The sequence below is a fragment of the Rhinopithecus roxellana genome, chromosome 12 (genome assembly GCF_007565055.1).
Source record: "Rhinopithecus roxellana isolate Shanxi Qingling chromosome 12, ASM756505v1, whole genome shotgun sequence".
Taxonomy (NCBI): domain Eukaryota; kingdom Metazoa; phylum Chordata; class Mammalia; order Primates; family Cercopithecidae; genus Rhinopithecus; species Rhinopithecus roxellana.
The window spans coordinates 13,139,673-13,163,457 of NC_044560.1; the positions used below are offsets into that span (position 1 = coordinate 13,139,673).

At 53.7% G+C, this 23,785-nt stretch overlaps 1 protein-coding gene across 1 annotated transcript in view; it reads right to left on the bottom strand.

The window, feature by feature from the left end:
• The window catches only part of MYOM3 (myomesin 3), a 61,352-nt gene that overhangs the window by 28,550 nt on the left and 9,017 nt on the right, over positions 1 to 23,785 (bottom strand). Inside the window, exons 6-18 of the mRNA XM_010355740.2 lie at positions 19,987 to 20,082; positions 18,183 to 18,271; positions 15,686 to 15,730; positions 15,097 to 15,234; positions 13,234 to 13,395; positions 12,460 to 12,601; positions 10,770 to 10,969; positions 10,045 to 10,098; positions 9,475 to 9,602; positions 6,854 to 7,037; positions 4,056 to 4,227; positions 609 to 730; positions 18 to 205 (exon numbers count right to left, since the gene is read on the bottom strand). Coding sequence (XP_010354042.2) covers positions 18 to 205; positions 609 to 730; positions 4,056 to 4,227; positions 6,854 to 7,037; positions 9,475 to 9,602; positions 10,045 to 10,098; positions 10,770 to 10,969; positions 12,460 to 12,601; positions 13,234 to 13,395; positions 15,097 to 15,234; positions 15,686 to 15,730; positions 18,183 to 18,271; positions 19,987 to 20,082 — 1,720 coding nt within the window. The remainder of the gene's footprint in view (positions 1 to 17; positions 206 to 608; positions 731 to 4,055; positions 4,228 to 6,853; positions 7,038 to 9,474; positions 9,603 to 10,044; positions 10,099 to 10,769; positions 10,970 to 12,459; positions 12,602 to 13,233; positions 13,396 to 15,096; positions 15,235 to 15,685; positions 15,731 to 18,182; positions 18,272 to 19,986; positions 20,083 to 23,785) is intronic.

Below are 23,785 nucleotides of genomic sequence, written 5' to 3' on the forward strand. Positions count from 1 at the left end.
CCACCTTCCAGCCTTACCTTGCAGACCCGGGTGGGGATGGGCTGCTGATTAACTGCGTGCCAGTCCAGCTCTTCTGAGTCATGCTGGTCCAGAAAGTAGCCCAGGATCTTGCCACCTCCACGACGCTTGGGGGGTTTCCACCCAATGACCATTTCATTCTTCCCGCAGTTCAGGAGGGCAAAGCCATATGGGGCAGACGGAGTAGCTACAGGGAGGTAAGGAGGTGAGAACAGCTGCTCCCTAGGGTGGCTGGATTGGACAGTGGGGCCTGAGGGAGCCGATGAGCCTCCCCTAGTTGGTGCCCGCCCTACTCCAGGGGTTTTTCCCTGAGCCAGCAGTATCTGTGCCTCAGGAGGGCATCGGAGCCTCAGGTTTCTGGGCCTGAAGGCTTCCCCACCCGCTAGAGCTGCTCAGGCCTCATCCCATGACCTCAAGCCATGGTTACTTCCTTCCCAAAGGAAAGGGCAGCCAGGGCCAGCTCCAGTTTCCCTCAGAGGTCGTATGTGCCACGAGCCACTAGGACTGGGCCCTCCAAGATGTGGTCTATGAGCCCCAGCTCCCCGCCCAGCCCAGGGAGGTTTGCAGGCTGGACCTGCCCTTGGACTCACCCAGAGCCTGCTTGACCCTGATGGGCTCGGTGGCGGCTGAGCTCTCGCCTACCCCAGCCTCGCTGACTGACCTGACACAAAACTCGTACTCCTTGCCCGTCCTCAGCCCGGGAACTGTAAACCTGGGAGGGAAATGTGCAGCTTTCATGGATGTACAAACAGCCTGGAGACATTCCCAAACTTTCTAGAACAACTTTGTGGAATAAGTGGTCACCAGCGTGGTAGAATTTGAAAGTTCCAGGTCAATTCTTCCTAAAAATATTGCCCTTGACCCCATGGCAATGCCCGAGATGACACCGTGGAGGGGGTAGACCTAAGGGTTTTAAAGGATGTTTGCTTTTCCAGATCCACCCTTAAAATGCAAACACGCTAGGAAAGGTCCTAATTTAAAGCAAAGGCAGCCAACCCTGGACCCAGCACCACATGGTACATCTTCAAGACTTTGGGCTCTGTCCTTGAAAAAGAACATGTGGCTGTTAATGCCTGCACTAATGCTGTGATGCAAAAACACAGAGTCCTTTCAGAGCCCTCAAAGAGAGTTGTCATCCAGAGACACGCAAGAATGCTCTGGCTTAGAGGAAAATGTCCTTTTCATCCTGTCCCTTCTTGATAAGACCCAAATTGTGGCCCTCTCTCTCTCTTTACCTATCAACATTCTCCTAGAGCAAATCTTGTTTTGCAGGGAGCTCCCCTCAGCTAGTGGTCCCTGAGGAGTCCCCAGGACTTCAGTCACATCAAGTGTTGACAGCTAGCAGAGCAGCAAGCTCTCTGCTTGGGGACAAGTGCCTCTAAAGGGGGAACATGCCTTTATGGGACAGATGGAGCACTGAAGTGGGTGATGGTCAGGCAGCACCTGAACAGGGGAGGCTGGGATGACTCCCCAGACCAGACCCGGTTGACAACAGATGACAATGACGATAATGCCGATAGCAACGTGCCCTTGTCTGGCACTCACTTTATGTCTATCCACCAGGTGCTCCTCACAACACCCTCTGAGGAAGATGCTGTTACTTATCCCTCTTCTGGAGATGAGGACAAAGTCTTGGGTGTTGGAAGGGCCCTTAGGGGTGAAACGATCCAGTTTTCTCATGTTACGAGTAGGGAAGCACTACCACAGAGGCAGAGATGGCCAAGAGTACACAGCCAATTAGGGGCTCAGCCCCGATGGTAGCCAGGTCTCCTGAGCACCAGTGTAGCACCTGCCCACCCACCATTCATCCATCCATTCATTCATTCATTCATTCATTCATTCAGACATTTTTTCGAGCCAGGCTCTGTGGAGCCTGATGATTCCACAGTGACCTGGACCACCACAGCCCAACTTAGCTCCCTTTCTGCTGTTGCCCCAGGCTCCAACTCCTGGGCAGCAAGGTTTAGCCTCTTTCCAGTCACGACACATGTAACAGATGACATGCACATGTGGGACAAGTTCTCTGGACATGCCAGAGCAGCATGCCACCTTCACTTCTGTATGCCACTTCCCTCGGTCATGCCACCCCATTCATGCCAGCCCTCCAATCCCTGCCCTCCCCTTCAGGGAAGCACAGCTGAATGCAAGTTGGAGGAGAGGTGTTATTGTAGGGATAAGCTTGACTCTGAGCTAATTTGTCAAAAACCTGATTATTCTCCAACTTGGGAATTTTATCTGTTTCTGGTAACAAATTATGAGGGACCCCTCACAGCTAACTGTGAGGCACCAAAGACCAATGGGGCACTGGGGCTGTTCGTTTTTCTCAGTCAGATGACCTTGGCTCATGGCCCAGGGTGTGGGCAGCCCAGTCAGGTGTGCTCAGGGCTTGGCAAGTTGTCTGTTGGAAAGGGAAGGGAGAGGTATTATCACCTAAGCCCCCTCCCCGACAGAGCTCCTATATCAAGAGAAGTTACCAGCCCAGAAGCCCAATACTCACTGTGCCTGCTAGGATGAGGGTCTTTCAGGGCCAGGGGATGAGGAGTGAACCTCAGAGTGGAGTGTGAGTTGGAATGTCAAGAGGCCAGGAATGTGGCCCCACCCTCCTGGTTTACAGAGGAAGGAACTGATGCTCAGGGAGGGTGATGGTTGAGTGTCAACTTGATTGGCTGAAGGATGCAAAGTATTGTTCCTGGGCGTGTCTGTGAGGGTGTTGCCAAAGAAGATTACCATTTGAGTCAGTGGACTGGGAGAGGCAGACCCACCCTCAATCTGGGTGGGTACCATCTAATCAGAGGCCAGCGTGACTAGGATAAAGCAGTGAAGAATATGGAAGGAGGAGACTGGATGATCTTTAGGCCTTCATCTTTCTTCCATGTTGGATGTTTCCTGCCCTTGAAAATTGGACTCCAATTTCTTCAGCTTTTGGACTCGGACTTACACCAGTGGTTTGCCGGGAGTTCTCAGGCCTTTGGCCACAAACTGAAGGCTGCACTGTTGGCCTCCCTACTGTTGAGGTTTTAGGACTTGAACACGCTTCCTTGCTCCTCAGCTTGCAGACAGCCAGTTGTAGGACTTGACCTTGTGATTGTGTGAGTCAATACTCCTTAATAAACTCCCTTTCATATGTACATCTATCCTGTTAGTCCGTCCCTCTAGAGAACCCTGACTAATATAGAAAGGGTAAGGGGTGGTGTGGAGCCTGAACGCAGGCCTCCCTGGCTCCAAAGCTCTTCACTGCTCTGCCCACCCCCCCCACCTCTCTCTGGCTGTAAGCTCCTGGAGGGATGAGACCAAGGCATGGTCATCTCTATCCATGGTGTCCTGCAAATAGCACATTCTCAATGAGGTTTGTTGAAAAAGACCATCTGGGTTCAAGTCCCAGTCCTGCCACGTACTAAGCTACAGGGGCTTTGGCAAGTTATGTAACCTTATGTAACCTCTCCAAGCCTCAGTTTCTTCATCTGTAAAATAATAAAAATAATAGTCCTACATGTATAGACTTGCAGGTAGAACTAGATGACTTCACATAGGAAAAATGCTAGAACAGTACCTGACGCAGGGTAGATACTGTGAAACGCTGGGCTTCGTTATTATTATGGCCCCCCTTCAAGGATGCCTGGTGCAGGAAGAGGGTGATCTGGTTTGACTCTGTGCCTCCACCCAAATCTCATGTTGAATTGTAATCTCCAGTGTTGGGGGAGGGACCTCGAGGGAGGAGATTGGATTGTCGGGGCGGATTTCCCCTTTGCTGTTCTCAAGACAGGGAACAAGTTCTCATGAGATCTGGTTGTTTGGAAGTGTGTAGCACTTCCCGCTCTGCTCTTTCTCCCTCTCCTGCTCCCGCCATGTAAGACATGCTTCCTTCCCCCTCGCCTTCCTCCATAATCATAAGTTTCCTGAGGCCTCCCCAGAAGCAGAGGCCCATACAGCTCCCAGAACTGTGAGCTGATTAAACCTCTCTATAAAAGAAATCACCCAGTCTCAGGTATGTCTTTATAGCAGTGTGAGAACAGACTGATACAGGTGGGCAGACGTACCTGGTGCCTTGGATGGGTTTGTTGTTAACTGTTTGCCACTCAGATGACCCCACCTCCCGGGAGTAGATGTAATAACCCAGGAGCTCTGGGTCTTTCACGGGATCCCATGTCAGGGAGACAGAGGTCTGCGTGTCTCGGAAAGCTTGAACTTGAGCTGGAGGAGGGAGGGTAGCTAAAAAATAGAAACATGGGCTGAATGAGAAGGTTGAGTTATGTGGCTCTGACAGGCTGGGGAAGGGGAGGAGCATGGGGAGAGGCCAGAAGGAGCTCCCACAGCAATCAAGGCGCATGCATTCCTGACCTGCTGGGGACTTTGGGAACTCTTCCATAGGCCCAGAAGTGTATCCTAAAAGTCCTCTCTCCCCTTACCTCTGAGCATCTCTGCTTCCTCACTAAAGTACAAAAGCATACTCACTCATTCATCCTTACACACACACTCTCTCTCACTCAAAAGTCACCAAATCTGATAGCTTTCCTCAGTCCTTATCTTTAATCTCAGTTTTCTTTCCTTGAAACTTCTCTACTGATTTTCGTGGCTCCCTGAAACTAAGCTCCTTGAGGTAGGGGCTGCTGTAACTTGTTTAATGGATAGATGGATGGTTGGTTGAATGAATGGATGGATAGATGGTTGGTTGGATGGATGGATGGATGGATGGATGGATGGATGGACAGGTGGATAAGTGGATGAACAGATGGATGGATGGATGGATGGATGGATAGATGGATGGATGGATGGATGATGGATGGATGGATAGATGGATGGATGGATGGATGATGGATGGATGGATAGATTGATGGATGGATGGATAGATGGATGGATGAATGGATGAATTGATGGATGGATGAGTGGACAGGTGGATTCATGGATAAATAAATGGAAAGATGGATGAATAGATGGATAGATGGACTGATGGATGGCAGGTACATGATCTTCCTAGTTCTCTTTTTATTTCTTTTTTTTTTTTTCTTTTTTTTTTTTTTTTGAGACGGAGTCTCGCTCTGTCACCCAGGCTGGAGTGCAGTGGCCGGATCTCAGCTCACTGCAAGCTCCGCCTCCCGGGTTTACGCCATTCTCCTGCCTCAGCCTCCCAAGTAGCTGGGACTACAAGCGCCCGCCACCTCGCCCGGCTAGTTTTTTTTATATTTTGTAGTAGAGACGGGGTTTCACCGTGTTAGCCAGGATGGTCTCGATCTCCTGACCTTGTGATCCACCCGTCTCGGCCTCCCAAAGTGCTGGGATTACAGGCTTGAGCCACCGCGCCCGGCCCTCTTTTTATTTCTAAATTCCTTACACATCCTTTGGTGGTTCTCTGTTTTCTTTTGGCCCCCAAACATTGGACTCCTCCAAGCTTCTGTTCCTTGACCTGCTCCATTTTTTTCTCCTCTCTTCTTATTCCTAAGGGTCCTGCCTATCCCAGGTCTTCACCCCTCACCTCTTTGAAGGTTTCACCTCTAGCCCTGCCCTCCCTTCCTTTCTGAATTATACCAGAGCCTTGCCTGGTACAATTTAAGTCTGGTTTATGGTCCAGAGACTCCCCACATCTGATGACAAACTGCTCACTGGCCAGGCCCCAAATCAAATACAAATGTTCACCAGAATTAAAGAAAAACACCATTTGCTCACCAACTTGTTCATACGTGCTGTGTGTGTGCGTGTGCATGTGTGTGTGTGTACTTTCTCCCTTCTAAATTATTGAAGCAGAACAAATCTAGAATTTTGAAATCTTCTCCAAATGGGACCTTCAGCAAACCAGGCTTTTCTTGCATAGGTGGCACTGCAGAAAGGTTCCTTAAAGGGCTGGTTGTGATGGCAGCTACAGGGAACCTTCTAATCTGATGAAAGGGTAAAGAACCTCAGAATCCAGAGGTCTCAGAGGTGGGAGCCCTGGGAAGCTGGGGTCAGGATGGAGTTGCAATTGGGAGACTCAGGAAGGAGCCAGAGGTAGGAGCAGTAACGAGGCCCTTTAAAACAATGGGTTTGGGCCAGGCGCGGGTGGCTCATGCCTGTAATCCCAGCACTTTGGGAGGCCGAGATGGGCGGATCACGAGGTCAGGAGATCGAGACCATCCTGGCTAACACGGTGAAACCCCATCTCTACTAAAAATACAAAAATTAGCCGGGCGCGGTGGCAGGCGCCGTAGTCCCAGCTACTCGGGAGGCTGAGGCAGGAGAATGGTGTGAACCCGGGAGGCGGAGCTTGCAGTGAGTGGAGATCGCGCCACTGCACTCCAGCCTGGGTGACAGAGCGAGACTCCATCTCAAAACAAACAAACAAACAAACAAACAAACAAAAAAAAAACAATGAGTTTGCCAGTTGAGGACAGCAAGGTGTGCAGCTTGGAAATGACTCTCCCAGGTCCCCCGTTATGCTGCAGATGAACAGTGTCCTGCCTGGTAAGCCAGGGCTCAGGTGGGACAGCTCAACTCCCACCAGGCAGGGTGCCGGGGGCTGCTTGGGAGTGGGCTGCAGGATCTAGGGGCAGGCCAGAGACCTGTAGAATGGAGGGACCACTTGCTTGCATAGCTGCTGTGTGGGACCCGGCTGTACTCTGTAACCCATTCATTGCTGATCTGGAAAAAAGCAGAAGGCTGTCTCCCTCCATGAGCCTCCTGCCCAGAGAAATGTAATTTCTGTTGTCTTAAAACTCGCCAGGCCTGAGGTCAAATTGCTTTTCAGCTTCATGATGGGTAGAAGGGAGCAGGGACAGGGAAGTGGGCAGGGCTTTGTCCTCGAAGCTTCAGGTCTTGAGCCTGGCCTGGCCTGCCTCCTCCCTGACCCCCAGCATCACGAGGGTACCTGGTTGGCCCCGCAAGGCGATGGGCTCACTGGGCTCTGAGGGATCGCTCAGGCCATACTGGTTCATTGCTCGCACTCTGAAGACATATGACTTCTTTTTCTCCAGGTCCAGAACGGCGAATCTCGGAGATTTCACAGGGCTTTCCGTGCTGATGGCCTCCCAGGTGCCACTACCTATGACTGACTGAAGAAACAGAGGAACTCACATTGGCTAAGTGGTTGCCCAGACCGGCTCTCTGCTGGTCACCTCCGATGATCTCTGTCCCCAGCCCATGTGCTTTCATGATCCTCTATACTCAGCCCAGGCTGACTCTGAGCACGGACCTCTGCCCCATCTGCCTCCTCGCCTCTCCACCTGGATACCTACCGAGACCTCATGTCCAGCCTGTCCACGACGCAGCTCCAGAGCTTCCCACACCTGCATTGCATTGGTTGCCCCCATCCTTCCAGTCCCCTGGGTGAAACCCCTGGAGCTACCCTTGGCTCTTCCTCTCTTTGTCTCAAGCCCTAAATGTGCTCCATCAACAAACTCAGTTGACTCACTCTTCAAAATTTACCCAGAACCCAGCCATGCTTTATCGCCCTCATGCTCCCCACCATAACCTTGATGCAGGCTGTCAGTACCTCGCACCTGAATGATCTGAATAGTCTCTTGGCTGGTCTCCCCTCCGTTTCTACCTATAACCCAGTTCCGTCTTGTTCAAAACCCACCTTCCTGGGGAGTGAGGAGGCCCTCCCAGCCACTCCATCTAAAAATGTCAGCAGCTCCTCTCCCCACACTTCAAGTTCCCCTCCCTGCTTGGCATCTTTCTCCTTAGCGCCTACCACTCACTACTGCATTTAATATTCTACTGATTTACTCCATTTATCATTGGCACTCCCTCCCCCGACTGCTGTGTCCCCAGGATGGAGAACAGCACTGGCACATGGCAGGTGCTCCATCTATGTTTCTGGGACAAACGAATGAATAAATGAATGAATTCTCACAATAACCCTGCAGGAAAGTGTTAATTTCTCTGCTGATGAGGAAAGTCAGGTTCAGAGAGTTTCGGTAACTTGGCCGAAAGTCCTGCATCTAATAACTGGTGGATATGGTATTTCACTTCACTCAGGTGTGGGTAGCTGCAAACCTGTTTACTCTCCACAGTGTCAGGGACCCAGAAAGCAGCCAGAAACTCCGAGTCTCTGGGCAGATGGAGGGTGAAGAGCCCAGGGTGATACAGATGAGAGAGGCACCCAGAGACCCTTTCTGCTGAGTCTGGGCAAGAGAGCTAAGACCTAGAAGCACCAGAGGACCCACTGATTCCATCCTCTGTGGTCTTCCCCCTCCCAAGCCCATCTGGCTGTCAGTGGCCTAGACCAGGTAGGACAAGAAATCACCGTAAGAAACCATGAAGACTGCTGAGCTCCTATTGTGTGCCAGGCTCTATTCGAAGTCTTTATGTGCGCTCATTAATTTGATCCTCACACTAACCCTACAAGCTGTGTATGATTATTATCATTTTATGGAAGAAGAAACAGACGCATAGAGAAGCTAAGTAACTTGCCCAAGGTCACACAGCTGGTAAGTAGCAGAGATAGGATTTGAACCCGAGCAGTCTGATGCCAACAACTCCACCATGATACCCTACCACCTCACAAAACCAGTCCTCAATTATCTATAGCTTTCCTACGTCAGAGAAAAAGGATTACCCATGAGTGTGAAAAGAGAGGCCCATTTGGATAACCAGAGCCAGAGATTCCTCCCTGGAAATTTTAAATTCATTTATTCCCTAAACCTTCTCTGTCCACCTGGTTTGTGCCAGGCATTGTGCTGGGCACAGAAAGTAGTGAGAAGATAAACTTAGTCTGTGACTTCAGGGAGATAGTCAAGAACACCTCCCTGGGAAGCACTGACAGATCCCGGGGATTGCAGGCTCTGGCTGCGGGCCGTGTTTTATTTCATCTTCACAGGGCGGGTTCTCTATTCTATGCTGGAGGAAACGGAGGCTCAGAGAAGTTAGGACACTCACTCAGGATCACACAGCAGAAAGCAGGATTTGAACAGATTTTAACATCCATGCTGTCTTCTACTCCACCATCCTGCCTCCCCTTCACTGTGAAGTCCACTCTGTAAGACCTGCTGCATCCTCACTGGGGTCTCCCCTGCCCCCACTCGATCCCCGGTGAGAGCCACCTCCTAGTGCTAATCACTCCGTAGGCTCTGCAAGTGCTGCTGGTTCCTGTCCCTGGCTGGAGGGTACCAGCCTCGTTTCCCTCCCAACATAGTCCCACCAAGAAGTGCTTGGCCCAGTGTGTGGTCTGATGCCAGCCGACTTGGGGGCAGGGAGGTACCCAGGAAGTGGTGGATCATATTGTCATTGTTGTCTGTGCCTTGTATTTTGTGTATTTCCATGAACAGCCTCAGGAACAACCAGCAGTGACTGGCCTCCCAGGGCTAGAGGTAGCCGCAAAAGGCTATTCAATCCATCCGCATGCCTCTGTGTGCGGCCATGCCTTGGTCCTTCCAGCCAGGGGCTTCTTTTTTATTCTCTGACGGCCTCCCCAGGGGACACTGCCCAGGGTCCCACAGCACGCTGTTTCTCAGGCTGGCCTGGGGCTGGGGCCTGGGGGTCTCCTACCTTCTCCAGGGAGTATGTCAGTGGCGCTCTGCCCCGGGGCCTCGGCTCCTCCCAGGCCAGAACCACATAGGCCTCTCGGATCTCGCTGGCGTGGACATTGGTCGGCGGTGAGGGGATGGTCACAGTATCTGGAATCAGAGTCACCCGGGGCCGAGATGGGTGGGCCTTCAGAGACGCCCTAATCTCAGTGCCTCATTCCATGGAGGAGGGAACTACATCTCCACCCGTCCCCAAGAGAGGGGTAGTAATTGGCTCCAGGTCACCCAGCAATGCTGGGCAGAGCTGGGGCCAGAACCCAGGTCTCCCCCTGCCCTGGCCAGGACTTTTCCCAACATGTTCCCTCCTCCAGGAGGGCCACAGCCAGATGGGCCACCGTGACCCCGGCACTCTGGCTGCCTCTGACTAGGCCCCACCTGCCCTGATCCCCCACATCCTGCACAGGTTTCTGGACAGTTTCTGCCTTCTTGCCGGCTCACCTCCCAGAGTTTCCAGAACTATACAGTTTCCAGAACGATACAGAGTTTCCAGAACGATACAGATTCCAGAACTACATAGGAGGGTCCCGCATACCTTCAAAATCATCTGTGCTGATGGTGATCTTGTTTCCCAGACCAAAGGGGATCTCTAGGATGAGAAGGGAGCATGGGAGGGTGGGGGGTGGGACGGGAGGAGTTAGGCCAGGGCCTACCCCACACCAGGCTCTGCGTCCTGCCTTGTCCCAGTCCTGGCCTTGCAGCCCTCACTGTGCAACCTCAGACAGGTGCCCTGTGACCTCAGCTTTCTCAGGAGTCCCAAGTGGAGCCCTGCTGCTCTCAGGCCCTGGTAGATGCTCTTTCTCTTGGGACAAGTGGAGACAGAGAGGAGGAAGGAGGCGCCTGGGGCCGGGCACCCTGCCGTGGTGGAGCTTCTAGCACACCCAAGTCAGCGTGGCTCCCGAGGGCTGAGAGGGCCGTGTCCCCACACTCGAGCTGAAGGACATCTGACAGGTGCTGGGGTGGGGTTCTCCCTCAGACTGGTCTCTCCCTTGGATGGTTTGGTTTTGCCCATTAGACTAGCTGTATCTTCCTTCTCAGGCTAGGGGTTCCTAAGGACTGGATTGTGCCTCCTCTATCAGACTGGAAGTTCTCGAGGGCTGGCCTTTGTCTCCTTCGTCAGACTAGTGTTTACTGAGGGCTGGGCTGTGCTTCCTCCATCAGACTCGGGGTTCCTGAGGGCCAGATTGTCTCCTGTGTGAGGTAGTCCTGAGGGTTCCCTGACTGATGTTCTAGAAAGTCGCTTAGGACCTCTGTACCCACCTGTCTTCCTCTGGGCTGCATCACGGTCGCCCATGACAACCAACTCTGAGGCCTTGGAGGGGAGGCTGCTGCCCGCCTTGCTGATGGCTCTCACCCGGAACCGATAGCTCTGACCTTCGATGAGGCCTTGGATCGGGCACCGACAAGTCCCTCCGGGGGCCTCATGGCAGGGGACCCATTCCCCAGAGTCACCCTGGCACCTGTTGGAGACAGGCCCGCCTTTCAGCCCCTGCCCACACTGCACACCTTCCCAATGTGAGCCTCTATGAGGACTTTTCTTTTTCTTTTTTTTTTTTTTAGATGGAGTCTTGTTTTGTTGCCAGGCTGGAGTGTAGTAGCACCATCCCCGCTCACCACAACCTCCGTCTCCCGGGTTCAAGCAATCAATCCTCGTGCCTCAGCCTCCAGAGTATCTGGGATAACAGACGCACGCCACTACCACCTGGCTAATTTTCGTGTTTTTTGTAGAGACAGGGATTCACCATGTTGGCCAGACTGGTCTCGAACTCCTGACGTCTTGTGATCCACCGCCTAGGCCTCCAAAAGTGCTGGGATTACAGGCGTGAGCCACCGCACCCGGTCTGAAGGCTTTTCTTTAACTGGGGGAGCCTGCCCAGCTCATCTCTACCAATTAAAGTTCTTCTCTCCAATGGAAGAGGCTGGTTCCAACTTTGGGTCCCTGGGAGACCTTTTCACCATCCCTGATGCTGACCAGCAGCAGTGCCTTTCATGGGGGATCATCGTGAGCCCACGGCTGTGCTGTGCCCTCCACACCCAGCCCTTGTTTCATCTCCCTGGAAGTCCTGGGGGCATGTGTAGTCACCTTCACTGTACACATGGAGGGTCTGTGGCTCAGAGAGTGACAAGACCTGCCCAAAGTCACACGGTTAGGATTCACCTGAGCTTGTCCCCTCCCTAAGTTGGCGTGCATTCCAGGTTGACCCTCCAAGCCTGGGCTCTCTGGACCCTCTTGGTACCATTGTCCCAGGCAGTGTGACAGTGCATGTTACCCTTATTGTTACCAGCTGGTTGGGGTAGTCATAACATGTGGGTCCAAGTCTTGTTTCCACCACTAATGACAAATGTGTCTTTGAGCAAAGTCATCTCCCCACATACCTTGGTTTCCCTATCCATAGAAGGGGGCATTAGATAGTCCCCTCCTCTTTAGAGAGGGGTCGTTGTAAGGATGGAAAGAGATGAGGCATGCCCTTAGCATGGTCATGAGCCCGTCTGTGGCAGCATTAGCTATTTCCTCAAGCTGGGCCTTCAGAGTCGGCCACACAGGAAGGAGGCCGGAGGTTCTGGGCTGTCTACCTGTTTGCCTCCTCCCTTGGGATCAGTGCTATTCCATCTCTCTCTGTCATTCAGGAAGGAAAATAGCCCATGAATTCACTGTGCTCAGGGTTCAAGCACTCCCTGTTTTGCCCCCTGGGTCAGCTCTAGAGGGTCCACAGGGCAGTAGCCGACTCCAGCGTAGAATTCCAGGCATCAGCATGACAGAGACTTGGAGGCACGGATGCCCCTCCATTGCCCCTAAATGACACAGCACAGCCTGCCTCCTGTCCTGTTCTGAGGAGCGGGGGTGTGGGGTTTCTCCGAGGCCAGGCATGGGGCCTCCTCTTTGCTGTGGCTCCCACAACCAGACAGAATTCTAGCCCTAGGGCCTCTGCCACTCAAGAGGCCGACTCACCGCTCAATGGAGTAGGCAGTGATGGCGTTGCCCCGGGTGTCACTAGGCGGCGCCCAGGTCAGGATGAGGCAGTCTCTGTTCACATCCAGGCATCGGACGTTCAGCGGGGAGCCTGGGGCCCCGGGGTTCTCGGCCTCAGCATCTGAAACCCGGGGGTGAGAGGGAGGCCCTTCTAGTCAGTGGGCATTTGGTGACAGGCCCTTCCCACTCCCATCCAGCATCCTCTTCTCATCCATCCTCCAGGGGCTCAGTTTTGATCTTGAGGACTGGGGCCTGAATATTAGTCCCCTCACCCCCATAGCAGTATCTGAGGGAAGGGTGACAGTACCACTTCTTGGGGGCCCATTTTACACCAAGTACCTGAACAAGTGGAATAATTAATTCCAGCCCCAGAGCAGCCTTCCCCTCTTTGGATGGGGAAACTGAGTCTCACGGAGGTGAGTGAGTGACCTGCCCAAGGTCCCCCAGCTGGTGAGGTGACAAAGCCAGGATGTGAACCCAGGCCCTAAGCAGTGGCCAGAATCACTCCAGCCCCACACTCAGCTCCCCTGCCTCCTTGGCTCTAGCCGGGCTAACTCTCAGGCCACGTCCCTTTGGAGAGTCACAGGATGTCATGTGGAGTCTTGGAGACCCCAACCCAAAGCTCTGATTTTATGGCAGAGAAATTGAGGCCCCAAGACAGCAGGGCCCTTGCCTAAGTTTCCACAGCAAACAAGGGGCAGAGCCCTGGTCTCTGGGCTTCTGCTGTCACCTCGCACGCACCCATGCCCTCACCTCTCACAAGCACGTAGGTGCTCTGTTCCCGGGGTCCGAAGGGTGAGGGCACCTGGACCGTGTAGAGCCCCTCATCCTCCTTGTAGGTGCAGGACACCTTCAGGGACGCCTGGCGGTCTGCGTAGAGGATCTTCCGACGTCTCAAGGACCTCAGTAGCCTCCCTGTGGAGGGGAAGTGGGGGGCCATTGAGTTTGTGGGGGGTCCTGGTCTCACCTGGGAACCGTGGAAATTCGGGGGGCCTGGAGACCCTGGCTAGGCAGACAGAGAGGCTGGTGAGGCTCAGCTCAGGCCTTGGGTGCAGCTGGTGGCCTCCAGGGCTTTGCCAAGGTAGCAGAGAACTCTTCTTTGCGGAGGGCTTGGGGAGTAGGGAAGGGCCAGTGTGGGGCTGGGGCTCAATGAGGGAGTGAGGGTTTAGGGACATAGCCAGTGACAAGGTGAGGAGTTGTAGGTTCTCTGAGGAAGTAGGAGCAAGAGAGATGGGTCCCTGTATGGGGTCAGGGGATTCAAAGAAGGAGGGCCCGTTTGCGGGGGGGTGGGAGCTCAGTAAAGGGCCTGGGTCTCATTGAGAGAGCTGGGGCCTCGGTGAGGCGGGTGGAGGACTTGTTGAGGGGTTAGGGGTCAGAGAGGGGAGTGAGGGCTCACAGGATGGGAGCTTAGGAGGTGGATGGGGACTCAGAAGTGGAGTCCGGAGCTCAGGGTGGGCCCTGCCCTGAGGCCACACTGTGGGGCCAGCTCTTCTCTTTACCCCATGGGAAGGCTCCGCCCTCCGGTCAGCACCTCCATTCTGGAAGATCTATAAGTTTGGGAAAACGTCTCAGCCTTGTTGTTGCAGCTGTCAGGGATCCTGATGGCTTCCCTACTCCCTACTCCCTCAGCAGGTACAGCCTCCCTGGGCTCAGAGCTGGGGGTGCCAGAGGAGCACTTTACTCTGGGTCCTTAGGCTATAGGCCTGCCTTGGCTCTGACCAGGCTTCTCCAGGCCTTGCCTGAGACGTCCCCAGAGGCCTCCCAGCCCACAGGTCAGCAACTGTTTATCTGCACCACAACCCTGACTCTGAAAAGCCCGATGCAACTGTCGCAGCCTGCCCCGAGTGCTTGTGGTGCCCTCCTGCCTCCCGACCTTGGGGCTCTGTTCCCATTGCTTTTAGCGCCCTTACTCACTTTTTTTTTTTTTTTTTTTTTTTTTTTTTGAGACAGAGTCTTGCTTTTGTCCCCCAGGCTGCAGTGCAGTGATGCCATCTTGGCTCACTGCAACCTCTGCCTCCCAGGTTCAAGCGATTCTCTTGCCTCAGCCTCCCGAGTAGCTAGGATTACAGGCACCCACCACTGTGCCTGGCTAATTTTTTGTATTTTTAGTAGAGACGGAGTTTCACCATGTTAGCCAGGCCTGAACTCTTGACTTCAGGTGATCCACCCGCCTCAGCCTCCCAGAGTACTAGGATTACAGGTGTGAGCCACCACGCCTGGCCTCCATCACTCACTCTTAGGGAGGTAACGATGCATGCAAATGGCTGAGCAGGTGCCTGGTCAGTGCTGGTGGCTACAACTGTGCTGTAGCACAGTTGCTACACAGGGGCTACAACTCTCCTCCCAGGTGGACACAGCCCCCTGGGCTCATGCACATCTGCCCCTACCCTTTGCCCCAGCCCCAGCCCAGGGCCTGGCACCCCACAGATGCTTGGTGGCCATTTGTGGGGTGGCATGGTCTGACCACACCTGGCTGTACTCCTGCTCTCCTCTGCCTCTTCAGCTCAGTTGGTACTGGTTGGAGAGAGTCTCTCCGCTAGGGGTCCTCTCTGGCTCTGAGTTGAGCTTTGGAGGTGCTAGCTCTGGAGGCTGGGGGCCAGGACTGGGGGTCCTCACCGTCTTGGAACCACTGGATGCTCTCAGCATCTAACACATCTTCCGAAAACAAGCATGACAAGGAGAAGGGTTCCTTCTCACGAGCAAAGACTGGCTTCAGCACCGAGGTGAATTCCACGCTGGGGCCAAACATCGATCCTGGGGTGGGAATGAAATTTGGGGCAGAGGTTTTTGAGGCAGCCAGCCTGGCCTGGGACTTAGGAGTGGGGACTTTTCTGGGGCATCCCCTCTCTTCTGGGTCTCGACTGGGAGAAGGGGACCTGGCCTTGGGGTGGGTGGGAAGAGACTTATCTAGGTAGGGGCCAGAGAAGCCAGAGAGCAACCATCTGAAGGCCAAGTCCACTGGTTTTTGTGGCTTTGCCTTTCAAACCCAGTTTTAGTCAGAGGACAGTTCAGCAGCTGGGGACAGCTCTGGGGTACCCTGCGGCCCTTAGAAGTCAGGTGCAAGTGTTACCAGCTCATAGACAAACCCCGGTGGACATCGTTTTATGGGCAGGGGATGGCTGTATTCTAAACAGGTACCATAGTGGGTTGGGGAGCAAAGCCTGAACAAAGCATCCCAGGTCCCATGCTCCCCCAGCTGACTTACTTTTGAAGATCTCTGAATCGAAGCCGGCATCCTTCCCCAGGTAAGCTGAAAACCAAAGGCAAATGGAGTTGGAGAAGGTTCAGACCCCACATTCCTATGCTGTGTTGGGGACATAGGCTTTGGATATGAGTTCGAGTCCTGGTCTGTTGGTGGCTCCCCCTTGTGGCTTTGGGAAAGTTCTTTCATCGCTCTGTGCCTCAGTTTCTTCAGCAGTAAAATGGGACAGTAATTCCTACCTGGGGCAAGGAATGAGCAGGTTCACATGAACCAAGCCCCCCGCCATAGCCTGATGCATGGCAGGTTCTCAATACATACTGGTTTCCTTTGTCTCCCCAAACGTGCCCCCAGGATCACGCATTGTCTTCACAGCGGTCAAGCCCAGTCAGAGACGCAGAGACGCGGGCATTTCTGGTGGGATCAGGGAGAGTGGTGGGGGAGGGGCTGCACTGAGAGAGTCCAGGGGCTGAAGGGTGAAATCCAAGGTAATGTTGCCACAGACCACCAGAGAATAGTAACAGCAGCTCTCACTCACACAGTGCTTGCCCCATGCTGTGAGGATTAAACGAGCCAATTAAACACATTGACTCATTTAATCTTCACAACAGCCCTGTCAGTTGGTACCATTATTACCCTCTCAAACAGATGAGAAAACTGAGGCACAGCTGTCCAGACAACACCCCAGCAGCCTGAAGCTATAACATGACACTGGTCCCTGGAAAGGCCCTTCCTGAGCAAGGTCCAGAGAAGGGCAGGAGGCTGCCCGAGATCACACAGGTCAGTGGAAGAGTTAGGATTGGAACTCAGGGCTCCTGCCCCCCAGATCACTAAAATCACCCAAGTTGCTACGGAGATGAGAGCAGAGAAGAGGGTGGTAGTGGCGGTGAGTAGAGTAGGAGGAGCAGGGGGTTGGCTGGAGTCTGGGGCCAAGAGTAAACCTGGTGGACCCTGGAGCTGCCAGCCTTGATGGAGAGAGGGACAGGGATCTGGAAGGAGTGGTGGGAAGGATGGGTGGGCAGAGGGAGGCAGAGCCCCAGTCCCTGACCTTGGGCTTGACTCTGGGCACGGCCTGTGGGGACAGCTCAAATTTCTGCACAAGAGCTTGGCCTGGCAGCAGGATCTGCCTCCTAAGAGCTATTTAGGGAACAGGACAGTGGGTGGAGAGGGCTGTGCAGGACAGTTTAACAAGGTCTGATGAGAGGCAGGGAGGGTGGGCTGGGATCCACCTGTCTACTGCCCAAGACAGCTGCCTTAGGAGTGTGCGTATGAGTGCGTGTATATGAGTGCATGTGTGTGTGTGTGTGTGTGTGTATGTGTGTGAGTGTGTATGTGTGTGCATGTGTGGGCTTCTCTCTCCCGGGGGTCCTGGAACTCAGGGCACGGCATTCTTCCGGGCCCAAATGTGTGACCCCCTTGGGCAGTGCCCTGCCCTGGTCATGGGAGTGGGTACCACATGCCAAGGCTTATCACCTCATTTAATCAACACGGGCATCTGAGAGAGGTAGTAGGATTGTAGGATTCTTCCTTTCACAGATGAGGAAATAGAGGCTCAGAGAAGTGAGGTGGCTTCCCAGGTTTACACAGCCAGTCGGTGGCAGAGCCAGGCTGTGAACTCGGGTCTGGCTGACTCCTGAGTGTCTCCCTGCTTTATGCTCTGATTTCAGATGCCCAGGGGGTGACCTCCAGGAGGGGCCCAAGCCCAACTGGAAAATGTGCACCAGAACCCACATGGGGCAGTGAGGGTCAGGTGGGGAGTTGCTGGGATTTGGCCTTTGCCCCGAGGACCCCTCAGTAGGGTTGGCAGGGCCAGACCACCCTCCCAGAGGCCCTGAGATGAATCCCGACCTAAGCGTAATCCGGTGGGCCAAGCATGCTCTCTGGCATGGTGGGCAGGTGGGTTCGCCTTGAACAGCTGTGTAGGTTGTGTTCCGCGCAAAGATATCCCCTGAGAGAGCAACGTGGGGGCTAAAATTCAGTCTGTTTTCCATTTGCCAAGCCATGTGCCCTGGAATGGGAGCTGCACCTGCCTGCAGAAAAGGGGCCTCTTTCGCTAATTCATCCACTCAGTTCACACAAAAGTGCCCACCATGCCAGTGATGACTCTGCAGAGAGAGCTGAGTTCAAGTCCCAGCCCTGCCACCATCTGGCTCAGGATGAAATCAGGTACCATCAAGGGTGTCTGGCACACAGTGAAGACTCAGGAGAGGTCAGTTCCCTTCCCCTCTCCCAGTTGCTCTTGACACCAACCCACAGGGACAGGTGATCCTGCCTTACTCGCCTTCCACCATCAGCCCATGCCAGGCTGATGGAGGAGACTATCACCTGCTATGAAGGCCTCCAGGGAAGCGGGAGTCTCCAGGGCTGCCCTGGTCACCCAATGCCAGGCTGAACAGCCTTGTGCCAATGGCCTTTCCTCAGGTCTCACGCAGACCCATGTCCTTGTCTGCTCAGCTTGGGTTTGCTGTGGCCCACACTGCCTGTTGGGGATGGCAGGACTTACTGCGGACGAGGACTTTGGCGAAGGAGGAGGCCTGGCCGTAGGCATTGTTCACTCGCACAGTGTAAGTGGCTGAGTCCTCAATGGTGCATCTGAAAAGGAGAGAAGGAGAAATTCCTCCCAAGACTGCTGGGCTCCATGGGAAACACAAGTCCCCATATGTGGGTGGGAAAGGCTGGAACTAAGGAAAGCCTCATGGTGCCAGGAAGAGATTTTGGTCACAATCTCTGAAAAGCTGTGTTTTTAGGTTGGCCACTGTACCTTTCCATGCTTCGGTGTCCTCTGAAAAACTGGGGACATGACACCACCTAAACCATCTCAGGAGAAAGTGCTTTGAAAATATGATATGCCACATTGCAGTTATTGCTGACTCTGGAGGATCAGAGAGGTTAAGTGACTTTCCCAGAGTCACAGAGCAAATGGAATTCAACTCAGCTTCAAACAAGAATCCTGGAGCAGGAGGCTCCTTCCTTCTCAGAGAGCAGCAGACAAGCTTGGTCAAGTCAGACTGTAATCTGGGTAGAACCGGGCCAGACACCCAGGTGTTCCCAGTCTCAGATATGGGTCTCACCACCAACCAGGCCAACCCTATCATGTTCCCAGTGGAAGCCTGGGCCAGCTCCATCCTAGGGGCACCCTGATGACAGAGAGGAGGTGGTAGGATGTGGCACCTCTGGCCCCATTAGCAAGCAGAGGCCCCTTGATGCCTCCTTTCTGCACCGGTCACTCAGCGCAGGAATCCCTCTTGCTTCCAGGAATCCCTCTGGCTTCTGCCTGCCCCTGGAAGTCCCCTGGGCCTGCACACCTTCCCCGACTCTGCAGTCCATGGGGTGCCTCCCTTATATGGTCACATATTTATGTCTCCCCACTTCTGGAGGGTAAGATGAGTGCTCTGCTTATCTTTGTGTCTCTGAGGTCTGGGTTGGTTGAACTGGAGGGTTTGGTGTTTGGGAAACAATCCAGATAGAAATGGCTCACACCAGGCCCTGCCGCACAGTAGCTGTACAAGACCCTTAACTTTCTGGGCCTGTTTTGTCGCCTGTGACATGGGGTGCTCCCTCAAGCATGGTGGCAGGGATTATGGATTGTATGTGAAAAGCACCTAGCACAGGGCTTGGCACCTGGGAGGAACTCAGCGTGTGGCAGCTGATATGAATGACGAGTGACACATATCATCTCATTTAATGAGCCACCACGCCTTATATTCCCATGTGGCCTCCCCGCATGCACCCTGCCTCTTCCCTCAAAACCATGCTTAGGACTCACCATCTCCTGAAAGGCTGAACTCTCTCCCATGTAATTGCTTCCCCTCACATGTGTACGTCTGTGTATACAAACACATGTGTGAGCACTGTGTACGTGCATGTGTGCACGTGTGTGTGCACTGTGTATGTGCATGGGTGCATATGTGCGTGCACAGGTGCATATGTGTGCGTATTATGGTATTTTCTTTCCCCCACAAGGAGCCTTCCCAGCATGCCTAGTTCAGCGTCCAGTCCTCAAGGCCAGCCTCTTGAGTCCAAACTTCTCACCGTGTATCTCAAGGCATCAGAATCACATAGTGGATGTGTGTTAAATATCAATTCCTGGGCTCCGTTCCAGACCTGCTTAATCTGAATCTCTGGGGGTAAGGGGAGGGTCTGTCCTGTTCCAGGAATCGGTATTTTGACCAGCACCCCAGAGACTTCTGAAGAAGGTGAACCTGGGCCGCAGCTCTGAGGAAGGGTTTGGGATCCTGCTCTGGCCTCGGCGGTGGCAGGGCCCGGGGTCGTGGGTCTCTCTAGGTCCCCAGTCTCACCAGTCTCACCTCCTAATCTCCAGGGACAGCAGCCCATAGTTGTTGGTGATTCGGTATTTTCCGGCAGGAAAGAGGCGGGGATCAATCCTTGTGTCATTTTTGTACCTGTGGAGACACAGCGGTCTGTGGCAGGCAGTGTGTTCCAAGTGGGAGGGGTCTGGAGTCTCTCGGACGGGGATTCCAGCTGCAGGTTTTTGGTTTGTTTTGTTTTGCTTTTTGAGATGGAGTCTTGCTCTGTCGCCCAGGCTGGAGGGCAGTGGTGCAATCTTAGCTCACTGCAACATCCGCCTCCCAGATTCAAGCAATTCTCCCTGCCTCAGCCTCCCGAGTAGCTGGGATTACAGGCGCCCCCACCACGCCCAGTTAATTTTAGTATTTTTAGTAGAGACGGGTTTCCCCATGTTGGCCAGGCTGGTCTCGAGCGCCTGACCTCAGGTGATCCACTCGCCTCGGCCTCCCAAAGTGCTGGGATTATAGGCGTGAACCACCACGCGTGGCCTTCAGTTGCAGTTTTGTGTTGCTTACTTGCTGGTGCGATCGGAGCAGCACTTATGCCACTCTGAGCCTCAGTTGTCCTGACCTGTGAAATGGGGGTATGAAAGCACTGGCCTCACAGGGCTGCTGTGACAATTAAATGGGATGAGCATATAAAGGCTTTCCCCTGTGCCCACATACCACAGGTCCTTAAGGGGTTGTTTCCCTGCTGGGGGCAGAGAAGAAGGAGCCTGTAATTAGGGACAGCTGCCTCTCCCCCTACCCAGCCATCCCCAGGGGTACCCTAGGACCAGGCCCCAGCTTTTCTCTTCCCTCTGAAGGGGCTTGCCAGGGAAGGAACCCCAGACCCCTGCCTCTCTTCCCAACCCCTAAGGATGGCTGTTCTTTTTGGCTGTCATTACAATAGCTGGAGGAGCTTTCAAAAATCTCCATGCCCAGTTTTTGAACATAAGGCTGTGGGAATTTGCGTCGGAAACTGCTAATTGTTGTCTAATATCCATTCTCAGGGGGAAATAGAATTTATTCATGGATCACCCAATATAGGACATATCTCCTTGCCTCTCTTTCTGCTAGGTGTGGTCATATGACTTAGTATTGTCAACAGCAAGCGGGGACAAGAGTCATGTGGCTGCCCCGATGACACCCTTTGCCCCCTTTCACGTCATCGTTCCCTCTGTCCTTGGCAGGAACAGGGAGGTGCCGGCGGCTGTCTCATACCCCGAAGCTCAGGGTTGACCCTCCAGTAGTGAGCTGGAGCTCAGTCCCTGGGGAATCTGCATCCAGGCATTTAGATGGAAGAAAACAAGCTTCTCGCTTATGTAAGCCATTAAAAACAAAACAAAACTCCAGGTGCAGGCTGCATCCCAAATCAATGAAATCAGAATTTCTGGGGGTGAGACCCTCAGATCGTATTTTGAAAATCCTCTGGTGAGGCTGGATGTGGTAGCTCATGCCTGTAATCCCAACACTTTGCGAGGCCAAGGCTGGATGATTGCTTGAGGCCAGCAGTTCAAGACCACCCTGGGCAACATAGCAAGACCCCATCTTTACAAAATATTCTTTAAAATAATTAGCTGGTTGTGGTGGGGTGTGCCTGCTGTCCTAGCTACTCAGGAGGCTGAGGCAGGAGGACTGCTTGAGGCCAGGAGTTAGAGGTTGCAGTGAACCATGATTGCGCCACTACACTCCAGCCTGGGTGACAGAGCAAGACCCTGTCTCAAAAAAAAAAAATTGTTTTTCTTAATGTCCTCTGCTGATTTCCAAGGGTAGTAAAGCGGATCACCCTGCCCTGGATGCTGCCCTCATTTTCTGTGAACTCGGGTCTTGTTCCCCCCACTGTGTGGACAGGATAGTGGGGTGGCCTGGGGTCCTGGAGGCCTAAGCAGTAGGGTCTGAGGAGTGAGGGTGAGTGACACTTAAGAGGCCTGGGTTTTGACACAGCTTGGTGTGTGACCTTGGGCAACTCCATACCCCTCTCTGGGCCTCTGTGTCCCTGAGGCCATGGAATGGAGTCTCGCAGGATGAATTCTTCTCTCTGCCCTGGGTGGGTGGCTGAGGTTGAAGAGGAGGCCTCCCAGAGAGAGGGCACCCCGGCCTCAGTCCACTTCCTTCCCTGGACCTGGCCTCATTCATGCCCTGTTTGTCTCCAGGGCAACCAAACACAGCCACACCCATGCCCCACCACGCAGCCCCCAGTCTGGCCCCGTCCTGAAAGGAGCCCAGCTAAACCTCCCGCAGAGAGGGTGATGTCTAATCTGGGTGCTCAATCTCTCCAGCTCTCCAGGCCTGGGAGCCAGGGTTAGGCCCCCTACCACACACCTGTCAGGAAGATTCCAGACACCTCAGCCTGGCCAGCTTTTCCTTCCCTGGAAAAAGCAGCTGCTGCAGCTCTGGCATGGCTGAGACAGCCGGAGACCTCAACGCTCACCCCTCCCTCTCTCTGGGCCTCAGTCTCTGCCTGGGCAGTCAGGCCCTTGAAGGCACAAGCAGAGGACCACCTGAAGTGGCAGCCAGTGACAAAACAAGCTTGACTGGGACAGGGGAAGTGAGGGGCCTGCCCAGGGTCTGGCTCTGCAAGGACCTCAAAAGGAGTGAGATTTCTGTTATTTATCTAAATCTTTTTTTTTGGCCTCACATATTTTGGTGTTCGATTTTACTTTTTAAGACTGCTTTAGGAAGGCTGAGGCAGGGGGATTACTTGAAGTCAGGAGTTCCAGACTAGCCTGGCCAAAATGGTGAAACCCCATCTCTACTAAAAATACACACAAAAAATTTAGCTGGGCATGGTGGCGGGTGCCTGTCATCCCAGCTACTTGGGAGGCTGAGGCAGGAGAATCACTTGAACCCAGGAGGCGGAGGCTGCAGTGAGCCGAGATGGTGCCACTGCACTCCAGGCTGAGCAACAGAATGAGACTCTATCTTAAAAAAAAAAAAAAAAAAAGAACACTTTAAAAAAAGAAAGACCAGGCCTAGTGGCTCATGCCTGTATTCCCAGAGCTTTGGGAGACTGAGATGGGAGGAATACTTGAGGCCAGGAGTTCGAGACCAGCCTGGGCAACATAGTGAGACTCTGTCTCTACAAAAATTTAAGAAGTTAGCCAGGTGTGGTGGCTCATGCCTGTGGTCCCAGCTACTTGGGAGGCTGGGGTGGGAGCATCACTTGAGCCCAGGAAGTTGAGGCTGCAGTGAGCAGTGATTGCACCACTGTACTCCAGCCTGGCAACAGAGTGAGACCTTATCTCTAAATAATAATAATAATGATAATCGTTGAATGAATAGACTTGCCTAATACGCCGGGTGAGCTGGAATATTCCTCCAGCCCTAGGGCTGGACAGAACCTCTGGAGGTCAGTCTTGGGGCAACATGTGGCCCTGCCTGATGTGACTGATGATGGAAAACCAGATCCGTCAAGCCAGGAGTACCAGGGGCCACCTGAGTTGCCTGGGCTGGAGGTGGACCTGGGCTTGGCTTCTGCCACTGGTCAGGAATGCTCAGCTCCCTGTTGTGGCAACCTCGTTGGCAGGGGTAGAAACAACTCCCAAGAGGTTTCCAAATGCCTTCGATGTGGGCCTCAGTGCCAGGGCTGAGCAGAGCTTGGCTGCGGGGCCAGGACAGCTGAGATGCTAACCTCCACTTGGCCCGGCCAGTGCTGGGAGCAGTCCTCCTAGTGGAACCAGCAACTTGCATGCAGGGACCGCCCAGTCCCCACAGCATCCCAGAGCCCAGCAGGGTACTTGGCATACTTTTTGGAATAAATTCCAGCTGGCAATGACCAGCCCTGAGGCCAGCTCCCTCAAGATGCCTTTCTTGATTG